The 22,122-nt window shown below is 38.8% G+C and overlaps 1 protein-coding gene across 1 annotated transcript in view; it reads left to right on the top strand.

The window, feature by feature from the left end:
- The window catches only part of UBR3 (ubiquitin protein ligase E3 component n-recognin 3), a 254,404-nt gene that overhangs the window by 45,646 nt on the left and 186,636 nt on the right, over positions 1-22,122 (top strand). The window contains exons 6-8 of the mRNA XM_030802267.1: positions 14,110-14,176; positions 18,380-18,510; positions 19,716-19,944. Coding sequence (XP_030658127.1) covers positions 14,110-14,176; positions 18,380-18,510; positions 19,716-19,944 — 427 coding nt within the window. The remainder of the gene's footprint in view (positions 1-14,109; positions 14,177-18,379; positions 18,511-19,715; positions 19,945-22,122) is intronic.

Below are 22,122 nucleotides of genomic sequence, written 5' to 3' on the forward strand. Positions count from 1 at the left end.
CGAGTTGCTAAAATATGTCCAGATTCAGTGGAAGGTGATATGGATCCCACCTCTTGATGGGAAGAATGTCGAAGAATTTGTAAACATGTTTTAAAACTTCCACAACCAGGATATGACATTAGCCATTCTTTTCCCTGGATTCAGTTGATAATCCAATAGTGGGTAGTGATAATAGCTAAATAATGTACCAATAATTTCTTATAAATTTTCTATCTATTTTAGTGGCACTATCTCTTGGGAGAAACTACAACTAATAAAGTTAATGCCATTTTAGCCAGTAATGGCTATTACAGAGTTTTAATGAAAATCAAAGCTTTCCTTAAGTATAATAGTTACTATTGTACATCAAGAGAATAAAAACTTATATTTAGATTGTAAGGTTATTTTATTTTATTTTATTTACGTTGAGACAGAGTCTTACTCTTTTGCCCAGGCTGGAGTGTAGAGGCGTAATCTTGGCTCACTGAACCTCTGCTTCCCGGGTTCAAGCGATTCTTCCATCTCAGCCTCCCAGATAGCTGGGACTACAGGCGCACGCCACCACACCCAGCTAATTTTTGTATTTTTAGTAGAGATAGGGTTTTGCCATGTTGGCCAGGCTGGTCTTGGACTCCTGACCTCAGGTAATTCACCCACCTTGGCCTCCCAAAATGCTGGGATTAGAGGTGTGAGCCACCGTGCCCAGCCTGTAAGGTATTTTGGAGAGCTGACTTTTTTTTGTTGTTGTTGTTGGGACGGAGTCTTGCACTGTCACCCAGGCTGGACTGCAGTGGCGTGATCTCGGCTCACTTCACTCTCCGCCTCCCAGGTTCACGCCATTCTGCCTCAGCCTCCCGAGTAGCTGAGACTACAGGAACCCGCCACTACACCCGGCTAATTTTTTGTATTTTTAATAGAGATGGGGTTTTTCCGTGTTAGCCAGGATGGTCTTGATCTCCTGACCTCGTGATCCACCCTGGCCTTCCAAAGTGCTGGGATTACAGGCGTGAGCCACTGCGCCCAGCTGAGAGTTGACTTTTAACTTAGTAAAGCAAAAGAAAATATACTGAAATTTTACTAGTATTCATTGTAGGTTAAAGAACAAAATATATTTTTGAATTTAATTACTAATGAGGCTATGAAACTACTGTGACTCTTCCGCTAGTCTCTTTTTGGGGTTGTATATCCTGTTTTAATCTGGTTTGTTTTTTGTTTATTAATGGAAAACATTATTTTATTAGGACTAATGGCCTACATGGAATAAAAATTCTGTTGGTGGCTAGGCATCATAAGCAAGAAGCAATGTTAATTGAGTTTGTGTGATTTATTTGGCAAGAAAGATAAGAAGTTCCATCAACCCCTTTAAAAATGAATATGATTATTATTTAAAATTTGCTTTTACTTTTGTTCTTCTCAAAGTATTTTTTAACATATATTAAAATGGTCAAAATGCAATAATTAATATAGAATAGAATAGATTAAGGTGAAAATAGATGAAGGGATAAGATGGAAAGAGGTTGATAGAGGAAGAGTACTTAAATATAGATGTTCTTGAACAAATAACTATTTTATGCCATTTAAATATTCATTAAGGCTTTTAATGTCATGTTGCATTTTATTTGGAACTGTAGGCACAAATGACATATTTGCTTTAGTATTTATATTTGAAATTTAGTGAAGAGCTAGGTATGGCTTCAGGATTAGAATTTCTACACCATTACCTTATAGGCCCATGGGATTGTTAAGCAAACCCTTTTCATGATTTTATTCTTGTAATTTAAAATATCATAAAGGAAGATAGGATGAGAATAAATGGACAATGACATTTTAATTACTACTATAGAGTAGGAATTGTAACAATTAAAAGATGTTTTGGCTGAGCGCAGTAGCTCATGCCTGTAATCCCAGCACTTTGGGAGGCCGGCGCAGGCAGATCACCTGAGGTTGGGAGTTCGAGACTAACCTGACCAACATGGAGAAACCCCGTTTCTACTAAAAATACAAAATTAGCCAGGCGTGGTGGCGCATGCCTGTAATCCTAGCTCCGGAGGTTGAGGCAGGAGGATCACTTGAACCTGGGAGGTGGAGCTTGAAGTAAACTGACATTATGCCACTGCACTCCAGCCTGGGTGACAGAAGGAGACCCTGTCTCAAAACAAACAGAAAAAAACCAAAAAGAAAACGTTTACATTTAGCCCTACCATCCAAAGATTATCACTGTTTATAAATTTTGCTTGTTTACTTTTTTCCTGTATACTCTTACATAATTGAGAAATAATCACTTTGCAAAATAAGTTACTGTGTAGATATGCTTTGAATATTCTTGTCTTTATTCAAGACACAATCCAAGTGACCAACAGCTTTCCAAAAATAATAACAAAAGTAGGACAGTTGAAATAAAAAATCAGAGATACTTTTCATAAGTGAATAGGTAAAAGAAAAAAGGCCGGGTGCGGTGGCTCATGCCTGTAATTCCAGAACTTTGGGAGGCTGAGGCGGGCGATCGCTAGGTCAGGAGTTCGAGATCAGCCTGGCCAATATGGTGAAACCCCGTCTCTACTAAAAATACAAAAAGTAGCCCAGCATGATGGCACGTGCTTGTAGTCCCATCAACTTGGGAGGCTGAGGCAGGAGAATCGCTTGAACCCAGGAGGTGGAGGTTGCAGTGAGCCGAGATCGCGCCACTGCACCCCAGCCTGCGCGATAGAGCAAGACTCCATCTCGAAAAAAGAAAAAAGTTAATTTTACTTTTGGAGGCATAAGGTTTAATTTTAATTTGGTATCATAAATTACATTAATGGTGAGGGTAGGGCGGGGAATCACATAAACTGTTGGGGGAAAGGCCTTAGAAATATTTAATGTAGGCCGGGCGCGGTGGCTCACGCTTGTAATCCCAGCACTTTGGGAGGCCGAGGCGGGCGGATCATGAGGTCAGGAGATCAAGACCACGGTGAAACTCCGTCTCTACTAAAAAATACAAAAAAATTAGCCGGGCGTGGTGGCAGGCGCCTGTAGTCCCAGCTACTCCGGAGGCTGAGGCGGGAGAATGGCGTGAACCCGGGAGGCGGAGCTTGCAGTGAGCCGAGATTGCGCCACTGCACTCCAGCCTGGGCGACAGAGCAGGACTCTGTCTCAAAAAAAAAAAAAAAAAAAGAAATATTTAATGTATTTCTTTTCCAGTGCAGGAATTGATCTTACAACATTCCTGACGGTTGGTAAGCCTCTCCATAAATATTTCCAATCGTAGGGAGCTTACCTAGTTTATGAGGCAACTTATTCCCTTGATAGCTCTAAGTATTAAATTCTTCTCAATATTGTGTTAAATATTGTAATTTTAGCATATTTATTGTTTTGCCTTCTAGAAAGATTTTTATTTCCATATGACACTGTTTTAAATATTTACTTTTAGATATTAATATTCTCTGTTGCACATAGTTCTTTCTTTTCACTATCTAGTAAACTCATTTTCTTTTAAAATCTATGTCCTGATTCAGTGCACCGTGGTGGGACATCTTTTGATAAGCATACCGTGTCTTGATTAAGGCCCAAAGCTTTTTGTTATTTTTTTAGCAGCTATCCTAAATTGTTGGCAGGAGCCACAGAGGTTAAACAAAATGCCCAACATTTCCCCCTGGGCCCCACCTTACAGCTAACAAGTTAGAACTCCCTTCTAGCGTTATACTTGTGAAGCTGATTTTAAAGCAGACAGTCTGATTATAGGGGCTTACATAAATCTTCAAGTTTCATCTTAGTGTTATAGTCTTTTAAGATCTTTGTATTTCATTTTTGTAAGGTGACATATTAAATATTCCTTCTAGCCCTGTGTAGTCTGTGTTAATATTCTTTGAGTATTGTTGTAACCAGCTGTGAATTTACCTGACTTCTTTTTATGAAGCTCACATTTATGAAAAAATGTGATGAAAACTGTCTAGAAAATCCATCAAAAAAAGAAAGGTTAATTTAGGTTGAGAAACCATCTGTAGATTTTGCAGATTGGGAGTTTGAATCTGTTTTTCTTGGATTTTCTTGTCTCATGTCCTCTTGTTTCTTTTCCAAAATGATTTGGACCTGTGTCCATATTTTGTGCCTGAAATACATGTAGCAATAGTGCCTACTTCCATGCTCAGGGACTGTTTAAGGTCTGAAAAGTTCTTGAGGGCTGTACAAATGCTGTCTGGGTTGAGATTGTATTTGATTTATTTCCTCTTGTCAGTTGGACCATCATCTTTTCTTAGGATCCTATACTGCTTCCTCAGGGACAAATGAACCTCAGCTCCATATCATGAATTTGGAGGAATGGGAAATTATGGTTATGATAACTGTTTTGTTTTCATTTTCCTTAATGCCCGAATTCCCTACGGTTGGGAGTTATTTCTGTTTGTTAACAGTATTGTACTTTCTAAAAATAAAAATATAGAACTTATAACTGATAATATAGTAATCTGTTATTGTTGGAACAAGTAGTATTGGAAATCAGACTTGTATTTTAAAAAGATGTTTATTAACTTAAAACTACAATCCATATTTATTGTTGAATAAATAGAAAATAAATATTAACAAAAAGATAATATTACCTAAATCTCTATTACTTTGTGGTGACTCACTGTAAACATCTGACATTCTTTATTTTTAAATTTTTTTCTTTTTCTTTCTTTCTTTCTTTTTTTTGAGACAGAGTTATGCTCTTGTTGCCCAGGCTGGAGTACAATGGCAAGATCTTGGCTCACTGCAACTTCCCCCTCCCGGGTTCAAGCTATTCTCCTGCCTTAGCCTCCCGAGTAGCTGGGATTACAGGCATGCACCACCATGCCCAGCTAATTTTGTATTTTTAGTAGAGATGGGGTTTCTCCATGTTGGTCAGGCTGATCTCAAACTCCCTACCTCAGGTGATCCGCCCACCTCTGCCTCCCAAAGTGCTGGGATTACAGGCATGAGCCACCACACCTGGCAGTTTTTTCTTTTTCTTTTTCATCTGTGTTATGACTTTATTTATTTATTTATTTATTTTTGAGATGGAGTCTCTTTGTCGCCCAGGCTGGAGTGCAGTGGCACGGTCTTGGCTCACTGCAACCTCCGCCTCCCGGGTTCAAGCAATTCTCCAGTCTCAGCCTGCCGAGTAGCTGGGATTATAGGTGCCTGCCACTATGCCCAGCTAATTTTTGTATTTTTAGTGGAGACGGGGTTTCAACATACAGGTCAGGCTGATCTCGAACTCCTGACCTCAGGTGATCCACCCACCTCAGCCTCCCAAAGTGCTGGGATTACAGGCGTGAGCCACTGCACCTGGTCCTGTATTATGACTTTAAAATGTCTGACATTCTAACAGATTTTATGTATGTCATATTTTAATGGTTTCATGCTGTGTATACTCCTGTATTACTTGCTTTTCTCACTAATGACAGTTTTGAACATCTATAAAAAGGAATATACTAACAGATTTTATTTGTGAATATTATCAATACTTAAATAATTTCATACTGCATATGCTAAAGATTATGATTCTGCCCCACTATCCCAGCTCTCCTAAACCAGGGATGTTACATGTGAATCAACAACTTCCACATTATAATGACATATTTTCCCTATTTTAAAATAGCATGCTTTAAAATTCCCTATTTTAAAATAGCATGCTTTTCTCATTTATAATAATAGTTTTTGAACATCTGTTTGGTCACAATGAATATAGAGCTCCAGCGTTGTTTTTCTTTATATGGTACAGGCGTGCTATTATTTATTTACCTAATCATCTTCTATTGGAAACCAAAGACTTTTTTTTTTGCCATTATAAATAACATTATGATGAATAGGTATGCATACAGTCCCAATTCACTTGTCTGATTATTTCTTTGGGTTAAATTCCTAGAACTGGAATTCCTGTTCCAAAGATTGCCAAATTGCCATTCAGGGAAATTTTACTACTGTATATTCTCACCATTGGTATATAAGAGTACCTATCTTCCCACCAGCTCAGATGCAGATAATCTCCCTTCCTAGCTGTATTTGATATCTAGCATGATGTTAAGGCCAACTCAGTGGTCTGTGTTTTCAGACTTTCGTCTTTTGCCTTTGCTTATGCTGTATTCTCTTCTTGGCGTGAGTTTCCCCCCCTTTGCTTGGCTAATTCTACTTGTCCTTTAAGTGTATAAGGCCAGGAAATTTATAAAACTTCATATTGCCATGACCATCACTTGATCAAGGATACTGTTTTCATAGGAAGTTTATATTTGAAATTATGAAATAATCCTCACCTGGGACATAATGTGTTTTTCCAAGTTTGCCTTTTCTCTCAGGTCTTGGAGAACCAGTTTCATAAATGGCTATTAGCTGAAATCTTAAATTTCTGAACCCTCTGGGCCCTGAAGTATGCTTTTACATTCCTGTGTCTGTTTTCTGTCTTTTAAGGCTTCATGTTTCTTTCTGGTGAATTTCTCCAGTGGCAAGCTAAGAGTGGCAGAGAGGGATTGTAGTTTGACTGTCAGTTCTGTTGCCAGGTGGATGGCCAGAGAGGCCTGGCAAAGGTGGAGATTAAAAGGGAAGACATATTGAAGTGCCCAGTAAATGCTGAATGACTGAGCTAAGTAGTAGTTCTGGAAAACCCCAGAGAATGGCCCTGAGGATTGATACTGTGCTTGACGGAAACCCAAGTTAAGGCTATTATATTTAGGCCAAGGAAGCTGCACCAGTAAATAGAGCTCCAGCATGAAGCTGAGGCTACTTTTCTGCTTTAGAAATTTGATGGGTGCTAATTGAGAAAAGTATCTTGGAATTTCTACTACATTTCTAACCTGCCACCAACACCATTGTTAGCACAACTGACTATATGCCAAATTACCGCACCTCTTTATAATATTGGTTGGTTCATATGTGTTTGGAAAATAGGGAAAATGTGTCATTATAATGTGGAAGTTGTTGATTCATATGTAACATCCCTGGTTTAGGAGAGCTGGGATAGTGGGGTAGAATCATAACCTTTAGCTGGAGAGGAAAAAACTCAGAGCTCTGCTGCAAAGACAGCAGGAGCCTTTTCAGCACTATACCAAGAAAATTAGAAATGAGCACCTACACCCAGGGCTTCCTCCCCAAGAGGTGCACCACTACTTTTACCTTGGTTTTTTAAGAGGCAGGCTCCCTTCTTTGCTTCTCTTCCCTCTGCATTGTCATAGTTGGCTGGCTTTCTTAACTCTGTTGTACAGTGTTAACATGCTCTGATCTGGCCTTAAACCACCACATGATGTTTGCCTGGGCCTGCAAATGATCTTCCCAGGTACCAATTACTGCTTTTGTTACTTCTCTGGTTACAAACTTGAATAGGTTGTGAGTGTCCATCCCTTACCCTTTTTTTCTCCCATGAGCCTTGTTATTTTTAGTGCGAGGTTTTTCTAGGATATATATATATCACATTGAGCAGAATGTCTGTATTTCGTTTTTGGATTTTGTTTCTAAGCATATTGTAATTTGTTTTTATTATTATTTTTAACTGTCAACTCCAGCTTCTAATATGTTGTGTTTATTTTTCAAAATTTGATTTGTTGAACTCATTTTTTCTTAGACTCTTCAAAGCCTTTCCTCTATTCATTGTTTTAGTCCTCTCCTCTTCTCTCCTGCCTTCCTATAATAATCTCTCTCATTCTACCCTTTAGCTTCTTCGTGCATTTGATGTTAATTTATAAGGTTAGGAAAATTTTTATCTTGGCATTTTGGGGTACTTAAGAGTCTTCCATTAGAAGCAGAGATTACATTTAAGAGCTCTTGTGTTTGGGGAGGGGGGTGGAGCCAAGATGGCCGAATAGGAACAGCTCCTGTCTCCAGCTCCCAGCCTGAGCGACACAGAAGACGGGTGATTTCTGCGTTTCTGTTTGAGGTACCGGTTTCATCTCACTAGGGAGTGCCAAACAGTGGGTGCAGGACAGTCGGTGAAGCGCACTGTGCGTGAGCCGAAGCAGGGCGAGGCATTGCCTCACTCGGGAAGTGCAAGGGGTCAGGGAGTTCCCTTTCCTAGTCAAAGAAAGGGGTAACAGACGGCACCTGGAATATCGGGTCAGTCCCACCCTAATACTGCGCTTTTCCAACGGGCCTGGAAAATGGCACACTAGGAGATTGTGTCCCGCACCTGGCTCGGAGGGTCCTATGCCCACGGAGTCTCACTGATTGCTAGCACAGCAGTCTGAGATCAAGCTGCAAGGCGGCAGCGAGGCTGGGGGAGGGGCGCCCGCCACTGCCCAGGCTTGCTCAGGTAAACAAAGCAGCCAGGAAGCTTGAACTGGGTGGAGCCCACCACAGCTCAAGGAGGCCTGCCTGCCTCTGTAGGCTCCACCTCTGGGGGCAGGGCACAGACAAACAAAAAGTCAGCAGGAACCTCCACAGACTTAAATGTCCCTGTCTGACTGACAGCTTTGAAGAGAGTAGTGGTTCTCCCAGCACGCAGCTGGAGATCTGAGAACAGACAGACTGCCTCCTAAAGTGGGTCCCTCACCCCTGAGCAGCCTAACTGGGAGGCACCCCCCCAGTAGGGACAGACTGACACCTCGCTCGGCCGGGTACTCCTCTGAGACAAAACTTCCAGAGGAACTATCAGACAGCTGAATTTGTGGTCTCACGAAAATCCGCTGTTCTGCAGCCACTGCTGCTGACACCCAGCCAAACAGGGTCTGGAGTGGACCTCTAGTAAACTCCAACAGACCTGCAGCTGAGGATCCTGTCTGGTAGAAGGAAAACTAACAAACAGAAAGGACATCCACACCAAAAACCCATCTGTACAACACCATCATCAAAGACCAAAAGTAGATAAAACCACAAAGATGGGGAAAAAACAGAGCAGAAAAACTGGAAACTCTAAAAAGTAGAGCTCCTCTCCTCCTCCAAAGGAACGCAATTCCTCACCAGCAACGGAACAAAGCTGGATGGAGGATGACTTTGACGAGTTGAGAGAAGAAGGCTTCAGACGATCAAACTACTCTGAGCTACGGGAGGAAATTCAAAACAATAGCAAAGAAGTTAAAAACTTTGAAAAAAAATTAGAAGAATGGATAACTAGAATAACCAATGGAGAGAAGGGCTTAAAGGAGCTGATGGAGCTGAAAGCCAAGTTTCGAGAACTCCGCGAAGATTGCAGAAGCCTCAGTAGCAGATTCGATCAACTGGAAGAAAGGGTATCGCTGATGGAAGGTGAAATGAATGAAATGAAGCGAGAAGGGAAGTTTAGAGAAAAAAGAATAAAAAGAAAGGAACAAAGCCTCCAAGAAATTTGGGACTATGTGAAAAGACCAAACCTACGTCTGATTGGTGTACCTGAAAATGATGGGGAGAATGGAACCAAGTTGGAAAACACTCTGCAAGATATTATCCAGGAGAACTTCCCCAATCTAGCAAGGCAGGCCAACATTCAGATTCAGGAAATACAGAGAACGCCACAAAGATACTCCTCGAGAAGAGCAACTCCAAGACACATAATTGTCAGATTCACCAAAGTTGAAATGAAGGAAAAAATGTTAAGGGCAGCCAGAGAGAAAGGTCGGGTTACCCACAAAGGGAAGCCCATCAGACTAACAGCTGATCTCTCGGCAGAAACTCTACAAGCCAGAAGAGAGTGGGGGACGATGTTCAACATTCTTAAAGAAAAGAATTTTCAACCCAGAATTTCCTATCCAGCCAAACTAAGCTTCATAAGTGAAGGAGAAATAAAATACTTTACAGACAAGCAAACGCTGAGTGATTTTGTCACCACCAGGCCTGCCCTAAAAGAGCTCCTGAAGGAAGCACTAAACATGGAAAGGAACAACCGGTACCAGCCCCTGCAAAAACACGCCAAATTGTAAAGACCATCGAGGCTAGGAAGAAACTGCATCAACTAACGAGCAAAATAACCAACTAACATCATAATGACAGGATCAGATTCACACATAACAATATTAACATTAAATGTAAATGGGCTAAATGCTCCAATTAAAAGACACAGAATGGCAAACTGGATAAGGAGTCAGGACCCATCAGTGTGCTGTATTCAGGAAACCCATCTCACGTGCAGAGACACACATAGACTCAAAATAAAGGGATGGAGGAAGAGCTATCAAGCAAATGGAAAATAAAAAAAGGCAGGGGTTGCAATCCTAGTCTCTGATAAGATAGACTTTCAACCAACAAAGATCAAAAGAGACAAAGAAGGCCATTACATAATGGTAAAGGGATCAATTCAACAAGAAGAGCTAACTATCCTAAATATATATGCACCCAACCAATACAGGAGCACCCAGATTCATAAAGCAAGTCCTGAGTGACCTACAAAGGGACTTAAACTCCCACACAATAATAATGGGAGATTTTAACACCCCACTGTCAACATTAGACAGATCAACGAGACAGAAAGTTAACAAGGATATCCAGGAATTGAACTCAGCTCTACACAAAGTGAACCTAATAGACATCTACAGAACTCTCCACCCCAAATCAACAGAATATACATTTTTTTCAGCACCACACCACACCTATTCCAAAATTGACCACATAGTTGGAAGTAAAGCTCTCCTCAGCAAATGTAAAAGAACAGAAATTATAACAAACTGTCTGTCAGACCACAGTGCAATCAAACTAGAACTCAGGATTAAAAAACTCACTCAAAACTGCTGAACTACATGGAAACTGAACAACCTGCTCCTGAATGACTATTGGGTACATAATGAAATGAAGGCAGAAATAAAGATGTTCTTTGAAACCAATGAGAACAAAGACACAACATACCAGAATCTCTGGGACACATTCAAAGCAGTGTGTAGAGGGAAATTTATAGCACTAAATGCCCACAAGAGAAAGCAGGAGAGATCCAAAATTGACACCCTAACATCACAATTAAAAGAACTAGAAAAGCAAGAGCAGACACATTCAAAAGCTAGCAGAAGGCTAGAAATAACTAAAATCAGAGCAGAACTGAAGGAAATAGAGACACAAAAAACCCTTCAAAAAATTAATGAATCCAGGACCTGGTTTTTTGAAAAGATCAACAAAATTGATAGACTGCTAGCAAGACTAATAAAGAAGAAAAGAGAGAAGAACCAAATAGATGCCATAAAAAATGAAAAAGGGGATATCACCACCGATCCCACAGAAATACAATCTACCATCAGAGAATACTACAAACACCTCTATGCAAATAAACTAGAAAATCTAGAAGAAATGGATAAATTCCTCAACAAATACACCCTCCCAAGACTAAACCAGGAAGAAGTTGAATCTCTGAATAGACCAATAACAGGTTCTGAAATTGTGGCAATAATCAATAGCTTACCAACCAAAAAGAGTCCAGGACCTGATGGATTCACAGCCGAATTCTACCAGAGGTACAAGGAGGAACTGGTACCATTCCTTCTGAAACTATTCCAATCAATAGAAAAAGAGGGAATCCTCCCTAACACATTCTATGAAGCCAGCATCGTCCTGATACCAAAGCCTGGCAGAGACATAACCAAAAAAGAGAATTTCAGACCAATATCCTTGATGAAAATTGATGCAAAAATCCTCAATAAAATACTGGCAAACCAAATCCAGCAGCACATCTAAAAGCTTATCCACCATAATCAAGTGGGCTTCATCCCTGGGATGCAAGGCTGGTTCAACATACGCAAATCAATAAATGTAATCCAGCATATAAACAGAACCAAAGACAAAAACCACATGATTATCTCAATAGATGCAGAAAAGGCCTTTGACAAAATTCAACAACCCTTCATGCTAAAAACTCAATAAATTAGGTATTGATGGGACGTATCTCAAAATAATAAGAGCTATCTATGACAAACCCACAGCCCGTATCATACCAAATGGGCAAAAACTGGCAGCATTCCCTCTGAAAACTGGCACAAGACAGGGATGCCCTCTCTCACCGCTCCTATTCAACTTAGTGCTGGAAGTTCTGGCCAGAGCAATCAGGCAGGAGAAGGAAATAAAGGGTATTCAATTAGGAAAAGAGGAAGTCAAATTGTCCCTGTTTGCAGATGACATGATTGTATATTTAGAAAACCCCATTGTCTCAGCCCAAAATCTCCTTAAGCTGATTAGCAACTTCAGCAAAGTCTCAGGATACAAAATCAATGTACAAAAATCACAAGCGTTCTTGTACACCAATCACAGACAAACAGTGAGCCAAATCATGAGTGAACTCCCATTCACAATTGCTTCAAAGAGAATAAAATACCTAGGAATCCAACTTACAAGGGATGTGAAGGACCTCTTCAAGGAGAACTACAAACCACTGCTCAATGAAATAAAAGAGGATACAAACAAATGGAAGAACATTCCATGCTCATGGGTTGGAAGAATCAATATCGTGAAAATGGCCATACTGCCCAAGTTAGATTCAATGCCATCCCCATCAAGCTACCAATGACTTTCTTCACAGAATTGGAAAAAACTACTTTAAAGTTCATATGGAACCAAAAAAGAGCCTGCATCGCCAAGTCAATCCTAAGCCAAAAGAACAAAGCTGGAGGCATCACGCTACCTGACTTCAAACTATACTACAAGGCTACAGTGACCAAAACAGCATGGTACTGGTACCACAACAGAGACATAGATCAATGGAACAGAACAGAGCCCTCAGAAATGATGCCGCATATCTACAACTATCTGATCTTTGACAAACCTGACAAAAACAAGCAATGGGGAAAGGATTCCCTATTTAATAAATGGTGCTGGGAAAACTGGCTAGCCATATGTAGAAAGCTGAAACTGGATCCCTTCCTTACACCTCATACAAAAATTAATTCAAGATGGATTAAAGACTTAAATGTTAGACCTAAAACCATTAAAATCCTACAAGAAAACCTAGGCAATACCATTCAGGACATAGGCGTGGGCAAGGACTTCATGTCTAAAACACCAAAAGCAATGGCAACAAAAGCCAAAATTGACAAATGGGATCTAATTAAACTAAAGAGCTTCTGCACAGCGAAAGAAACTACCATCAGAGTGAATAGGCAGCCTACAGAATGGGAGAAAATTTTTGCAACCTACTCATTTGACAAAGGGCTAATATCCAGAATCTACAATGAACTCAAACAAATTTACAAGAAAAAAACAAACAACCCCATCAAAAAGTGGGCAAAGGACATGAACAGACACTTCTCAAAAGAAGACATTTATGCAGCCAAAAAACACATGAAGAAATGCTCATCATCACTGGCCATCAGAGAAATGCAAATCAAAACCACAGTGAGATACCATCTCACACCAGTTAGAATGGCCATCATTGAAAAATCAGGAAACAACAGGTGCTGGAGAGGATGTGGAGAAATAGGAACACTTTTACACTGTTGGTGGGACTGTAAACTAGTTCAACCATTGTGGAAGTCAGTGTGGCAATTACTTAGGGATCTAGAACTAGAAATACCATTTGACCCAGCCATCCCATTACTGGGTATATACCCAAAGGACTATAAATCATGCTGCTATAAAGACACATGCACACGTATGTTTATTGCGGCACTATTCACAATAGCAAAGACTTGGAACCAACCCAAATGTCCAACAACGATAGACTGGATTAAGAAAATGTGGCACATATACACCATGGAATACTATGCAGCCATAAAAAATGATGAGTTCATGTCCTTTGTAGGGACATGGATGAAACTGGAAACCATCATTCTCAGCAAACTGTCGCAAGGACAAAAAACCAAACACTGCATGTTCTCACTCATAGGTGGGAATTGAAAAATGAGAACTCATGGACACAGGAAGGGGAACATCACACTCCGGGGACTGTTGTGGGGTTGGGGGAGGGGGGAGGGACAGCATTAGGAGATATACCTAATGCTAAATGATGAGTTAATGGGTGCAGGAAATCAACATGGCACATGGATACATATGTAACAAACCTGCACATTGTGCACATGTACCCTAAAACCTAAAGTATAATAATAAAAAAAAAACAGCTCTTGTGTTTTAATATTTAGGGATATTTCAGTATATTTTAAAATCAAAATTAACACTAAAATATATATTATAGCAAATACATAGATGTTGATTTGTAATATGTAAGCATGCATATATTATGTGTTTAATGTAATTTGTAAGCACATTTATAAAGCATATCAGTTTATGAATGTGACTGTGTATAATGCTAATTTTATTTTCCTTCAGGATGATCAGGATGGTAGTCAAGGTCTGGGCAAGAGAAAAAGGGTAAAACTAAGCAGTGGCACCAAAGGTATTTTTATTTATTATTATTTTTTTTTCTTGAATAAAATGTTTCTAAAAAATGCCTAATCACTAAAAATACTTGATGGGCTAGCCATATTGACATCAAAGCTGTTCGAAGGGAGGCTTATGTTATTAGATTTATCCAATAAGTCTTGGTGAAAGTATTGTTAAGGGATTACTATTGGGTTTTGTGCATTATTTTCATCATAAAATACGCATTATCATATTTGAGTCCCCCCCCAAAAGGAAGTCTTTTTATTGATTGATTGATTTGGCTCCAGTGTTTTTTGTGTGAATTTGTAGTTTGGTCTGGTTCCTTTTATAATGTGGGGTATGCAATTTCTAGAGGGAAAAAAGATAAGGGAGATGACATGGTGAGAGAGAGACAGACAGACACACACACACACACACACACACACACGGAATGAACAAATAGTACTTAACACGTTCTAAAGGCTCAGTAGGGACTCACGTGTTTACTCAAAGGAGAAAGTATTATAAATATGCTTTGTAGTGAGGGACTAGATTAGTAACAATAATGAGTAATATTTATTGAACCTTTTGTATGTGTTAGACATGTCAGAGATTATGGCTAATGAGAGGTAGATCCTTAATTCATATCCCAGAGCCTAAGCTTTTAACCACAATGTTTACTTGACTGTCACTAAAAGCTTTTCTAGAATACTTGCGATTAGTTGACAAGTCTGTGCTTTGGATTTTTGCCAGGGATTTTCGTATCTTAACGTGTGGTTGGTTTAGAAAGTCTCCAGAGGCTAAAATATTATTTTGATGAAAAGAAATTTCTTACTTCTGCTGTTGATTAAGTGTATCTTGTGAAATGTCTAGGACTGCCTAGAAAGGTGGAATATGCAGGCACTTTGAGTTGCAGGTTCCTTTTCTAAGTCTCAGTTACTATGCTGCTGCATTTAACTTGGGGGTTGCTAGGAAAGGGTATGGAATTTGATCTGCAGTCCAGGATGCACACATACACATATGTTCTCATTTTTTTCTGGCTCAGCAGAGAACCTGTATGTCTGAAGGAAATTAGGAACACATATGGCCTTCTGGCTCTTTAACTTATCAGATATTAAACTGAGTCCTTGTGACACATCCGAGTTGGAGATGGTTAGGCACATAGTTGAGTTTAAGCTTTAGGGGTGCCCAGAAAATACCTGTTATGGTGTAAGAGGTCGTTGTTTTCCTTCAGCCTGGTCACTCTCTGACTGAAGATACTTTTTATGCAGACTTAAGTTAAAGTGTTTTTTTCTTTGTCTGTTTTTAAATGCCTGAACTTTTTCACATGTGTGTTTGGATTGAGTGCCTTCTCTTCCTTGTAATGGTAAGAAATAGTACTGAGATTTAAGACTATCAGTTACCATTTTCAGTTTAAGTATGTACATGGAAGGAATGGCTTTGTGAGTTAGAACCCCAGGTGCTTTCAAAAACTGACCTTATTTTGCAGATATCTGAAGTTTAGGGAATTGCTCAATTTTTGTAAGAATTTTGTTCCACAGCTTGAAAAGTACACTGAAAAGAAAATACGTAATGGTAAGGAAGAGGCCAGACACTATGCTAACGTCATCACTGCCTGTTCTCTAAACCTGCATTTTAAGGGTGAGGAATCTGAGGCCTTGAGGGCTTTAACTGTATGGCCAAGATTCCAAGATTATTGAGCTAGTGAGTTGCAGAACTTGAACTCTGCTCTCTTAATTAAAACCTTTGCTTTAATCATGCATTTATAGTGCATAGTGATTCTTTAAAAATCTCTTTTTACAATTTGACTTAAGGTAGTTTACACATTGTTAAAAGTCATGTCAAGATTTAAAGATAGTCAAACATAACTAATGGAAGCATTTCTAACTACATTTTCATAATATTACACAATATAACATGTGCTTTAACATCTTGGGAGACTGACATCACCTATTTTAAGAACAACAAAGAAGACATTGCTGGAGTTTTTTTGGTCTGCAGATAAAAATACTGAATTCTACATAACCGCGGCTATTTTCATTTTAGCAGAAGCCACAGCTTTCCTGGTATATTCAGGTTGTTTAATTGATTTAAAACATTGTTAATGTATATTTTCTTCTAAGTGCTTGACAGTTAATAATAATTATGATGGCTTCAGGCCTTTCATTTGCCTAATGAGGGCTTGCAGAGTCGTAACTATGAATTCTATGATTAATAGTACTAGTTTTGTTCAGCTTTGTAAATACATTAAGAAGCACTTACCAATGAGCTTTTATTTTGGTAGTCTGTGAAATTATCAGTCACATTGTGTTAAGTGAATTGTGAGAATTAAATTAGGTACAGCAGTGTGCTGTGGATTATAATTTATTTTTTTCAGGACAAGGTCTCACTGTGTTACCCAGGCTGGAATGATCAATGGCATGATCTTGGCTCACTGCAACCTCTGCCTCCCAGGCTCAAGCGATCCAGTCCTCCTGTCTCAACCTGCCGAGTAGTTGGGACTACAGGCGCATGCCACCCCACCTGGCTGATTTTCGTATTTTTTTTAGAGACAGGGTTTTGCCATGTTGCCTAGGCTGGTCTCAAATTCCTGAGCTCAAGCCGTCTGTCCACCTCAGCTTCCCGAAGTGCTGAGATTAAGGTGTGAGCCACTGCGCCGAGCCTATATTATACTTTTTAGTTACAAATCTTAAATTCCTGCTACCTGATTCTCTTGGGCCCTGTTTTTGTTACTTTTTGTCTTTGAATCTGTCAGTGAGTTCTTTTGACTGTATTTTACCTCATTTCTTGCAATCGTGGTTTGTTTTTGTTTTTAAATCATTGTCATGCCCTGGAAATGATCTGTTTCAGGAAGAATAGATTTCTGTTTTATAAGTAGAAAATTCTGAGTTTTGAAAATAATTACTTAATTGCTAATAATAAAGAAATGTAGCCTGGACAACACAGCAAGACCATGTCTCTTCAAAAAATAAAAAATAAATTAGCAGGGTGTGGTCTTGCACACCTATAGTCCTAGCTATTTGGGAGGGTAAGGTGGGAAGATCACTTGAGCTGAGGAGTTTGAGGCTGCAGTGAGCTATGATTACGCCACTGCACTCTGGCCTCCAGAGTGAGACCGTGACTCTTAAGAAAAAAAAAAAAAAGGAAAAAAGATGTATAGTATTATATTGTACTTGTCTTTGTATGTTAACCACTACTATATATCACTTATGTCACCACTGAAATGGAATTAGGGAGTTGGAAGATATTTTTGCCTCTCTGTAGTTAAAATCATAATATCTTCAGAATATATAGGATATTTTGGTGCTGTTTTTTCTTTAGTTATTAATGAAAAAACTGTGTTAAAGTTATATCTAATAAGGACTGATTCAAGCCTTGGTAAATGCAATGTTTTTTAAAGAAAGTGATGACATACTGAGCTTATTGTTACTCATTTAGACCCACTACCTGGGGAGATGTGGTATGAACACATTATTCAATACTAGAAGATGTATAAAGCTGGGGTAGTGTTAATTGAAAAAACTCTACGAGGTTATCCTGCAAGACACCTTGAACAGTGATGTAGTTAGGGCTGCACCTGAGGATTTTGATGCATGTGAGATACTGTTTTTTCCAGTCTCTCATCTTAAGTTTAGCCCCTGCTTAAGCAGTGTCACTGGAGCCAGTACATCATAGTTGACACTTCTTATATCCTCTTGGTATCTTTGTGGTAGAGCTGATGATCCAGAGCAGTAACTTAAGATCATTTCCTCTGACAAAGATTAATAGTCTGAATTTTCTAGTTCATTTGCAGGGGAAGAAATTAGTGAGAGAAGGAAACGTGAAAGTATTCAAATACCTAGTTCCTCATATACCTCTTGAGACCTTCTGTTGACTAAACTTGGCAAGGATGCAGAGCTTTGGAAGAGACAGACTGGCCTTTGAGAAGTGGCACTTGGCCTTGGACTTTCCAGTAGATAATGCTGTCTTCCATTGAATACCTTTATTTAAAAAGGGCATCCATTCCCCCCATTCATTTTTCCACTTACTGCTTTATATTAAAATATATGCATTAAATTTTTTCTTATTTATATACTGTGTACATTATAGAAATCTAGCTTGTCAATATTATTGCATTATTGTAAGGATATTTTTAAGTTTTAGATACTTTCACATTTTATGGTTTATGGGTTATTAGTTATAAAATGAGATGAGCAACTTCAATCATTAACTGATAAATTTCATTTTTCTTGTGCAGATCAATCCATAATGGATGTTTTGAAGCATAAAAGCTTCCTAGAAGAACTATTATTTTGGACTATAAAATATGAATTCCCTCAAAAGATGGTAACTTTCTTACTCAACATGCTTCCGGATCAAGAGTATAAGGTATCTATATATTTTCCTGCTTTTCTGAATTTTGCTTTTTTTCTTTGCCTTTCATTATTAAATCTTTTTTTGATATATTTCTCAGGTGAGGGTTGATATAACATTATAAACAAGTGTTAGTTTCTTCTCTTGCTAACACAAGTTCTTCACAAAAGGCACAGTGTCTTAGCTTTGTGGCAAAGCAGCATTACTCAGCAGAATTCCAAAGGATTGCTTTTCTGCATGGAACTTGGTCTGGAGGGAGTGCTGGGGAACAAACATTGAAACCACAGTTGTTATTTTGCAGACATAAATATGTAGTTGCAAATTGTTCTGAATCCTCTGAAGAAGAATACAAGGTGCTATGAGAATGTTTAATGGGGGCAATTGAATTTAGATTGTGAGATCAGGCTGGGAAAAGCATGGGTTGAAAAGTTTCTGGTCACAGCTGCTAAAGAGAGAACAGTTATTGACTTACATACAAATGTTGGCAGGTGAAGTTTCTAGCCCCAGGAGGTCAGAACCCACCTGTTACCATCATATGGTTATGGCAAAGTGACGAAGCTCAGTGTATGAAAAGAAAATAAAGCATGCTGTTATTTTTATGGTGTAGGTTAGGAGAGACACTTTAATAGTGTCATTGTTTTGTGTGTCTTTATATCTGCTAAAAAAAAAACAGAGAAAATGTACATATAAAGGAAATAAGAGTAAAAATAAGAGTAAAAATAAATATGGCTGGGCGTGGTAGCTCATGTCTGTAATCCCAGCACTTTGGGAGGCCAAGGTGAGCAGATCACCAGAGGTCGGGAGTTTGAGATCAGCCTGGCCAAACCACATCTCTACTGAAGGTACAAAAATTAGCTGGGCGTGATGGTGTGTGCCTGTAATCCCAGCTACTTGGGAGGCTGAGGCAGGAGAATTGCTTGAACCTGGGAGGCGGAGGTTGCAGTGAGCCGAGATCATGCCACTGCACTCAGGCTTGGGCGACAGAGCAAGACTCCGTCTTGGGGGAAAAAATTTTTTTTTTTTCTTTAACCATCAAAATATTTTGCAAATGTTCCAAAAAAGTGAAAGACTACCTCACCATCGAGATTATTTTTTTAGTTATCTTGGGCATTATTATAAATTAGTAATAGCTGTAAAATGTTAACATGGTATATTGAAAATGATTTTAAATTAAAAATTAAAACTAATATGTTTTTTCCTTTCTATTAAAATGTTTACAGGTTGCTTTTACAAAAACTTTTGTTCAGCATTATGCTTTCATTATGAAAACACTGAAGAAAAGTCATGAATCAGACACAATGTCTAACAGAATTGTGCATATTAGTGTTCAGTTGTTCAGCAATGAGGAGCTAGCCAGACAGGTAACAGAAGAATGTCAGCTGCTGGATATTATGGTCACTGTGCTATTATACATGATGGAAAGTTGCCTTATTAAAAGTGAGCTACAAGGTAACTCAGAATTATATTCACTAGTTCTATTATCAGTATTATTATTCTAGTATTAGTGTACTTCGTATACTTAGTAATATTACTAATTACTAATGATACTTAGTATTATTAATAATATTCTGGCATTAGTGAACTTTGTATAACTAGTCTTGAAAACACCTTATGTTTAAAAAAATTATAAAGTAATACATATTTGTTATGGACATTTTTGAAAATTTCCAGTGAAGTTAAAAGAAAAAGTTAAAAGCACTTGTAGTTTTGTTATTCACAAATACCTGTTGTTAGCACTTTGTTATATTTCTTTTCTCTTTGTGCGATGACTATATTTATAGATACAATAAATACTTTTTAAAAAGTTGCCATAGTGTACATGTCAAAAACGTGCATTTTAATAAGTGCAGGTATTAATATCATGGCCATACCATAGTTTATTTAGTCATTTCCTTATTAGACATGTTTCTGTTTTTTTAATCATAAATTTGCTGCTGTCAGTCTTAGATATTTTTACATGCTTATACTTTTATAACTTAAAAATTGGGATAAATCTTGCCTTTACTCCCTTAGTGAGAACTTTATATTCTCCTTTTGTGCCCACTATGTGGTTGATACTCTTCAACCTGCGATAATGTTTCTGTACCTCTTCCCGTTCTCATTTCTCTGTAGTTACTCATCTTAACTTTACCTCCCTTAAATTCTATATATATGTATATGTGTGTATATATGTATATACACACATATATATAAATATATATATAATTTTTATTAGTATTATTTTTTGAGACAGAGTCTTGCTCTGTCCCCCAGGCTGGAGTGCAGTGGTACGATCTTGGCTCACTGCAACCTCCGCCTCCTGGGTTCAGTTCAAGCAGTTCTGCCTCAGCCTTCTGAGTAGCTGGGACAACAGGTGTGCATCACCACGTCTGGCTAATTTTTGTATTTTTAGTAGAGATGGGGTTTTGCCATGGTGCCCAGGCTAGTCTTGAACTCCTGACCTCAGGTGATCCACCTGCCTCAGCCACCCAAAGTGCTGGGATTACAGGTATGAGACACCATGCCTGGCCAATAATATATAGTATTTAAATATTTGCTGTGTACCTGGTACTGTGTTGAACACTATTTATATATTGTTTCAATTAAGCTTATGAGCAAGTCTCTGAGATTGGCATTATTATTATCCTTGCTTTAAAGATGAGTACATTGAGGCTGAGGAAAGTTAAGCAATTTGCCATAGGTTATACAGCTAGCAAATGACAGACTTAAGAAGGATTTCCTGGCTCCTAATGTCAGAACTCTTACTATTCTTAACCTTGACACAGCCAGTCCCTATCAAAGACACTTTGATAGAATGTGTCTTTACTTGTTGGCACTAGGAGCTAAACTTTAAAAATAACAACAAACAATACTTCAGATTAATTAAATCTTAGGACCTCTCCATTCTCTGAGGAGGAGAAATCTTATAGTTGAGCCTTGCTTTGTTCTGCTCTTGCGTCTTTGTGCATATCAGCTCCTGTTTTCTCCTTATGCTGATAATCTGTCTGTTCTCAGGTGTGACACCATGTCCTGAAAATTGATATGAACTCAGTGCAAGGCGTAATGCGTCATATATAATAGCTAGCTAATTATGATAGCTACCATCTCTAGAGTACTCAACTATATGCTAGACTCTTTTCTCAGTACTTTATATGCATTATATCACTTAACCATCAATAATTCTTTGAAGGTAGGTATTGTCATCTCCATTTTATGGATGAGGCAGCTGAGGCATAGGGAGTTGAAGTCAATGATCTGTGATCTTACAGCTCTGAGTGGTAAGGCCGGGTTGTCTAACTTCAAAGCCTGTACTCTTTCTTACCTACTTTGTGAGTCTGCGTTCCCATTGTAGGTATAGTGGGAGCATAATACATTATTTACATTAAAGAATATACTGGGGGGGGGGGGGGGGGGGGGGGGGGGGGGGGGGGGGGGGGGGGGGGGGGGGGGGGGGGGGGGGGGGGGGGGGGGGGGGATTGGACTATACTCAAGCAACTCTTAAAAAAAAAAAAAAAAAAAAAAGAATATACTTCTTCACCTTTTTTTTTTTTTTTTTTTAAAGATGGAGTTTCACTTTTTCTTTTTTTTTTGAGACGGAGTCTCGCTCTGTCGCCCAGGCTCGGGTGCAGTGGTGCGATCTCAGCTCAC

Source organism: Nomascus leucogenys, chromosome 22a, assembly GCF_006542625.1.
Source record: "Nomascus leucogenys isolate Asia chromosome 22a, Asia_NLE_v1, whole genome shotgun sequence".
NCBI lineage: Eukaryota > Metazoa > Chordata > Mammalia > Primates > Hylobatidae > Nomascus > Nomascus leucogenys.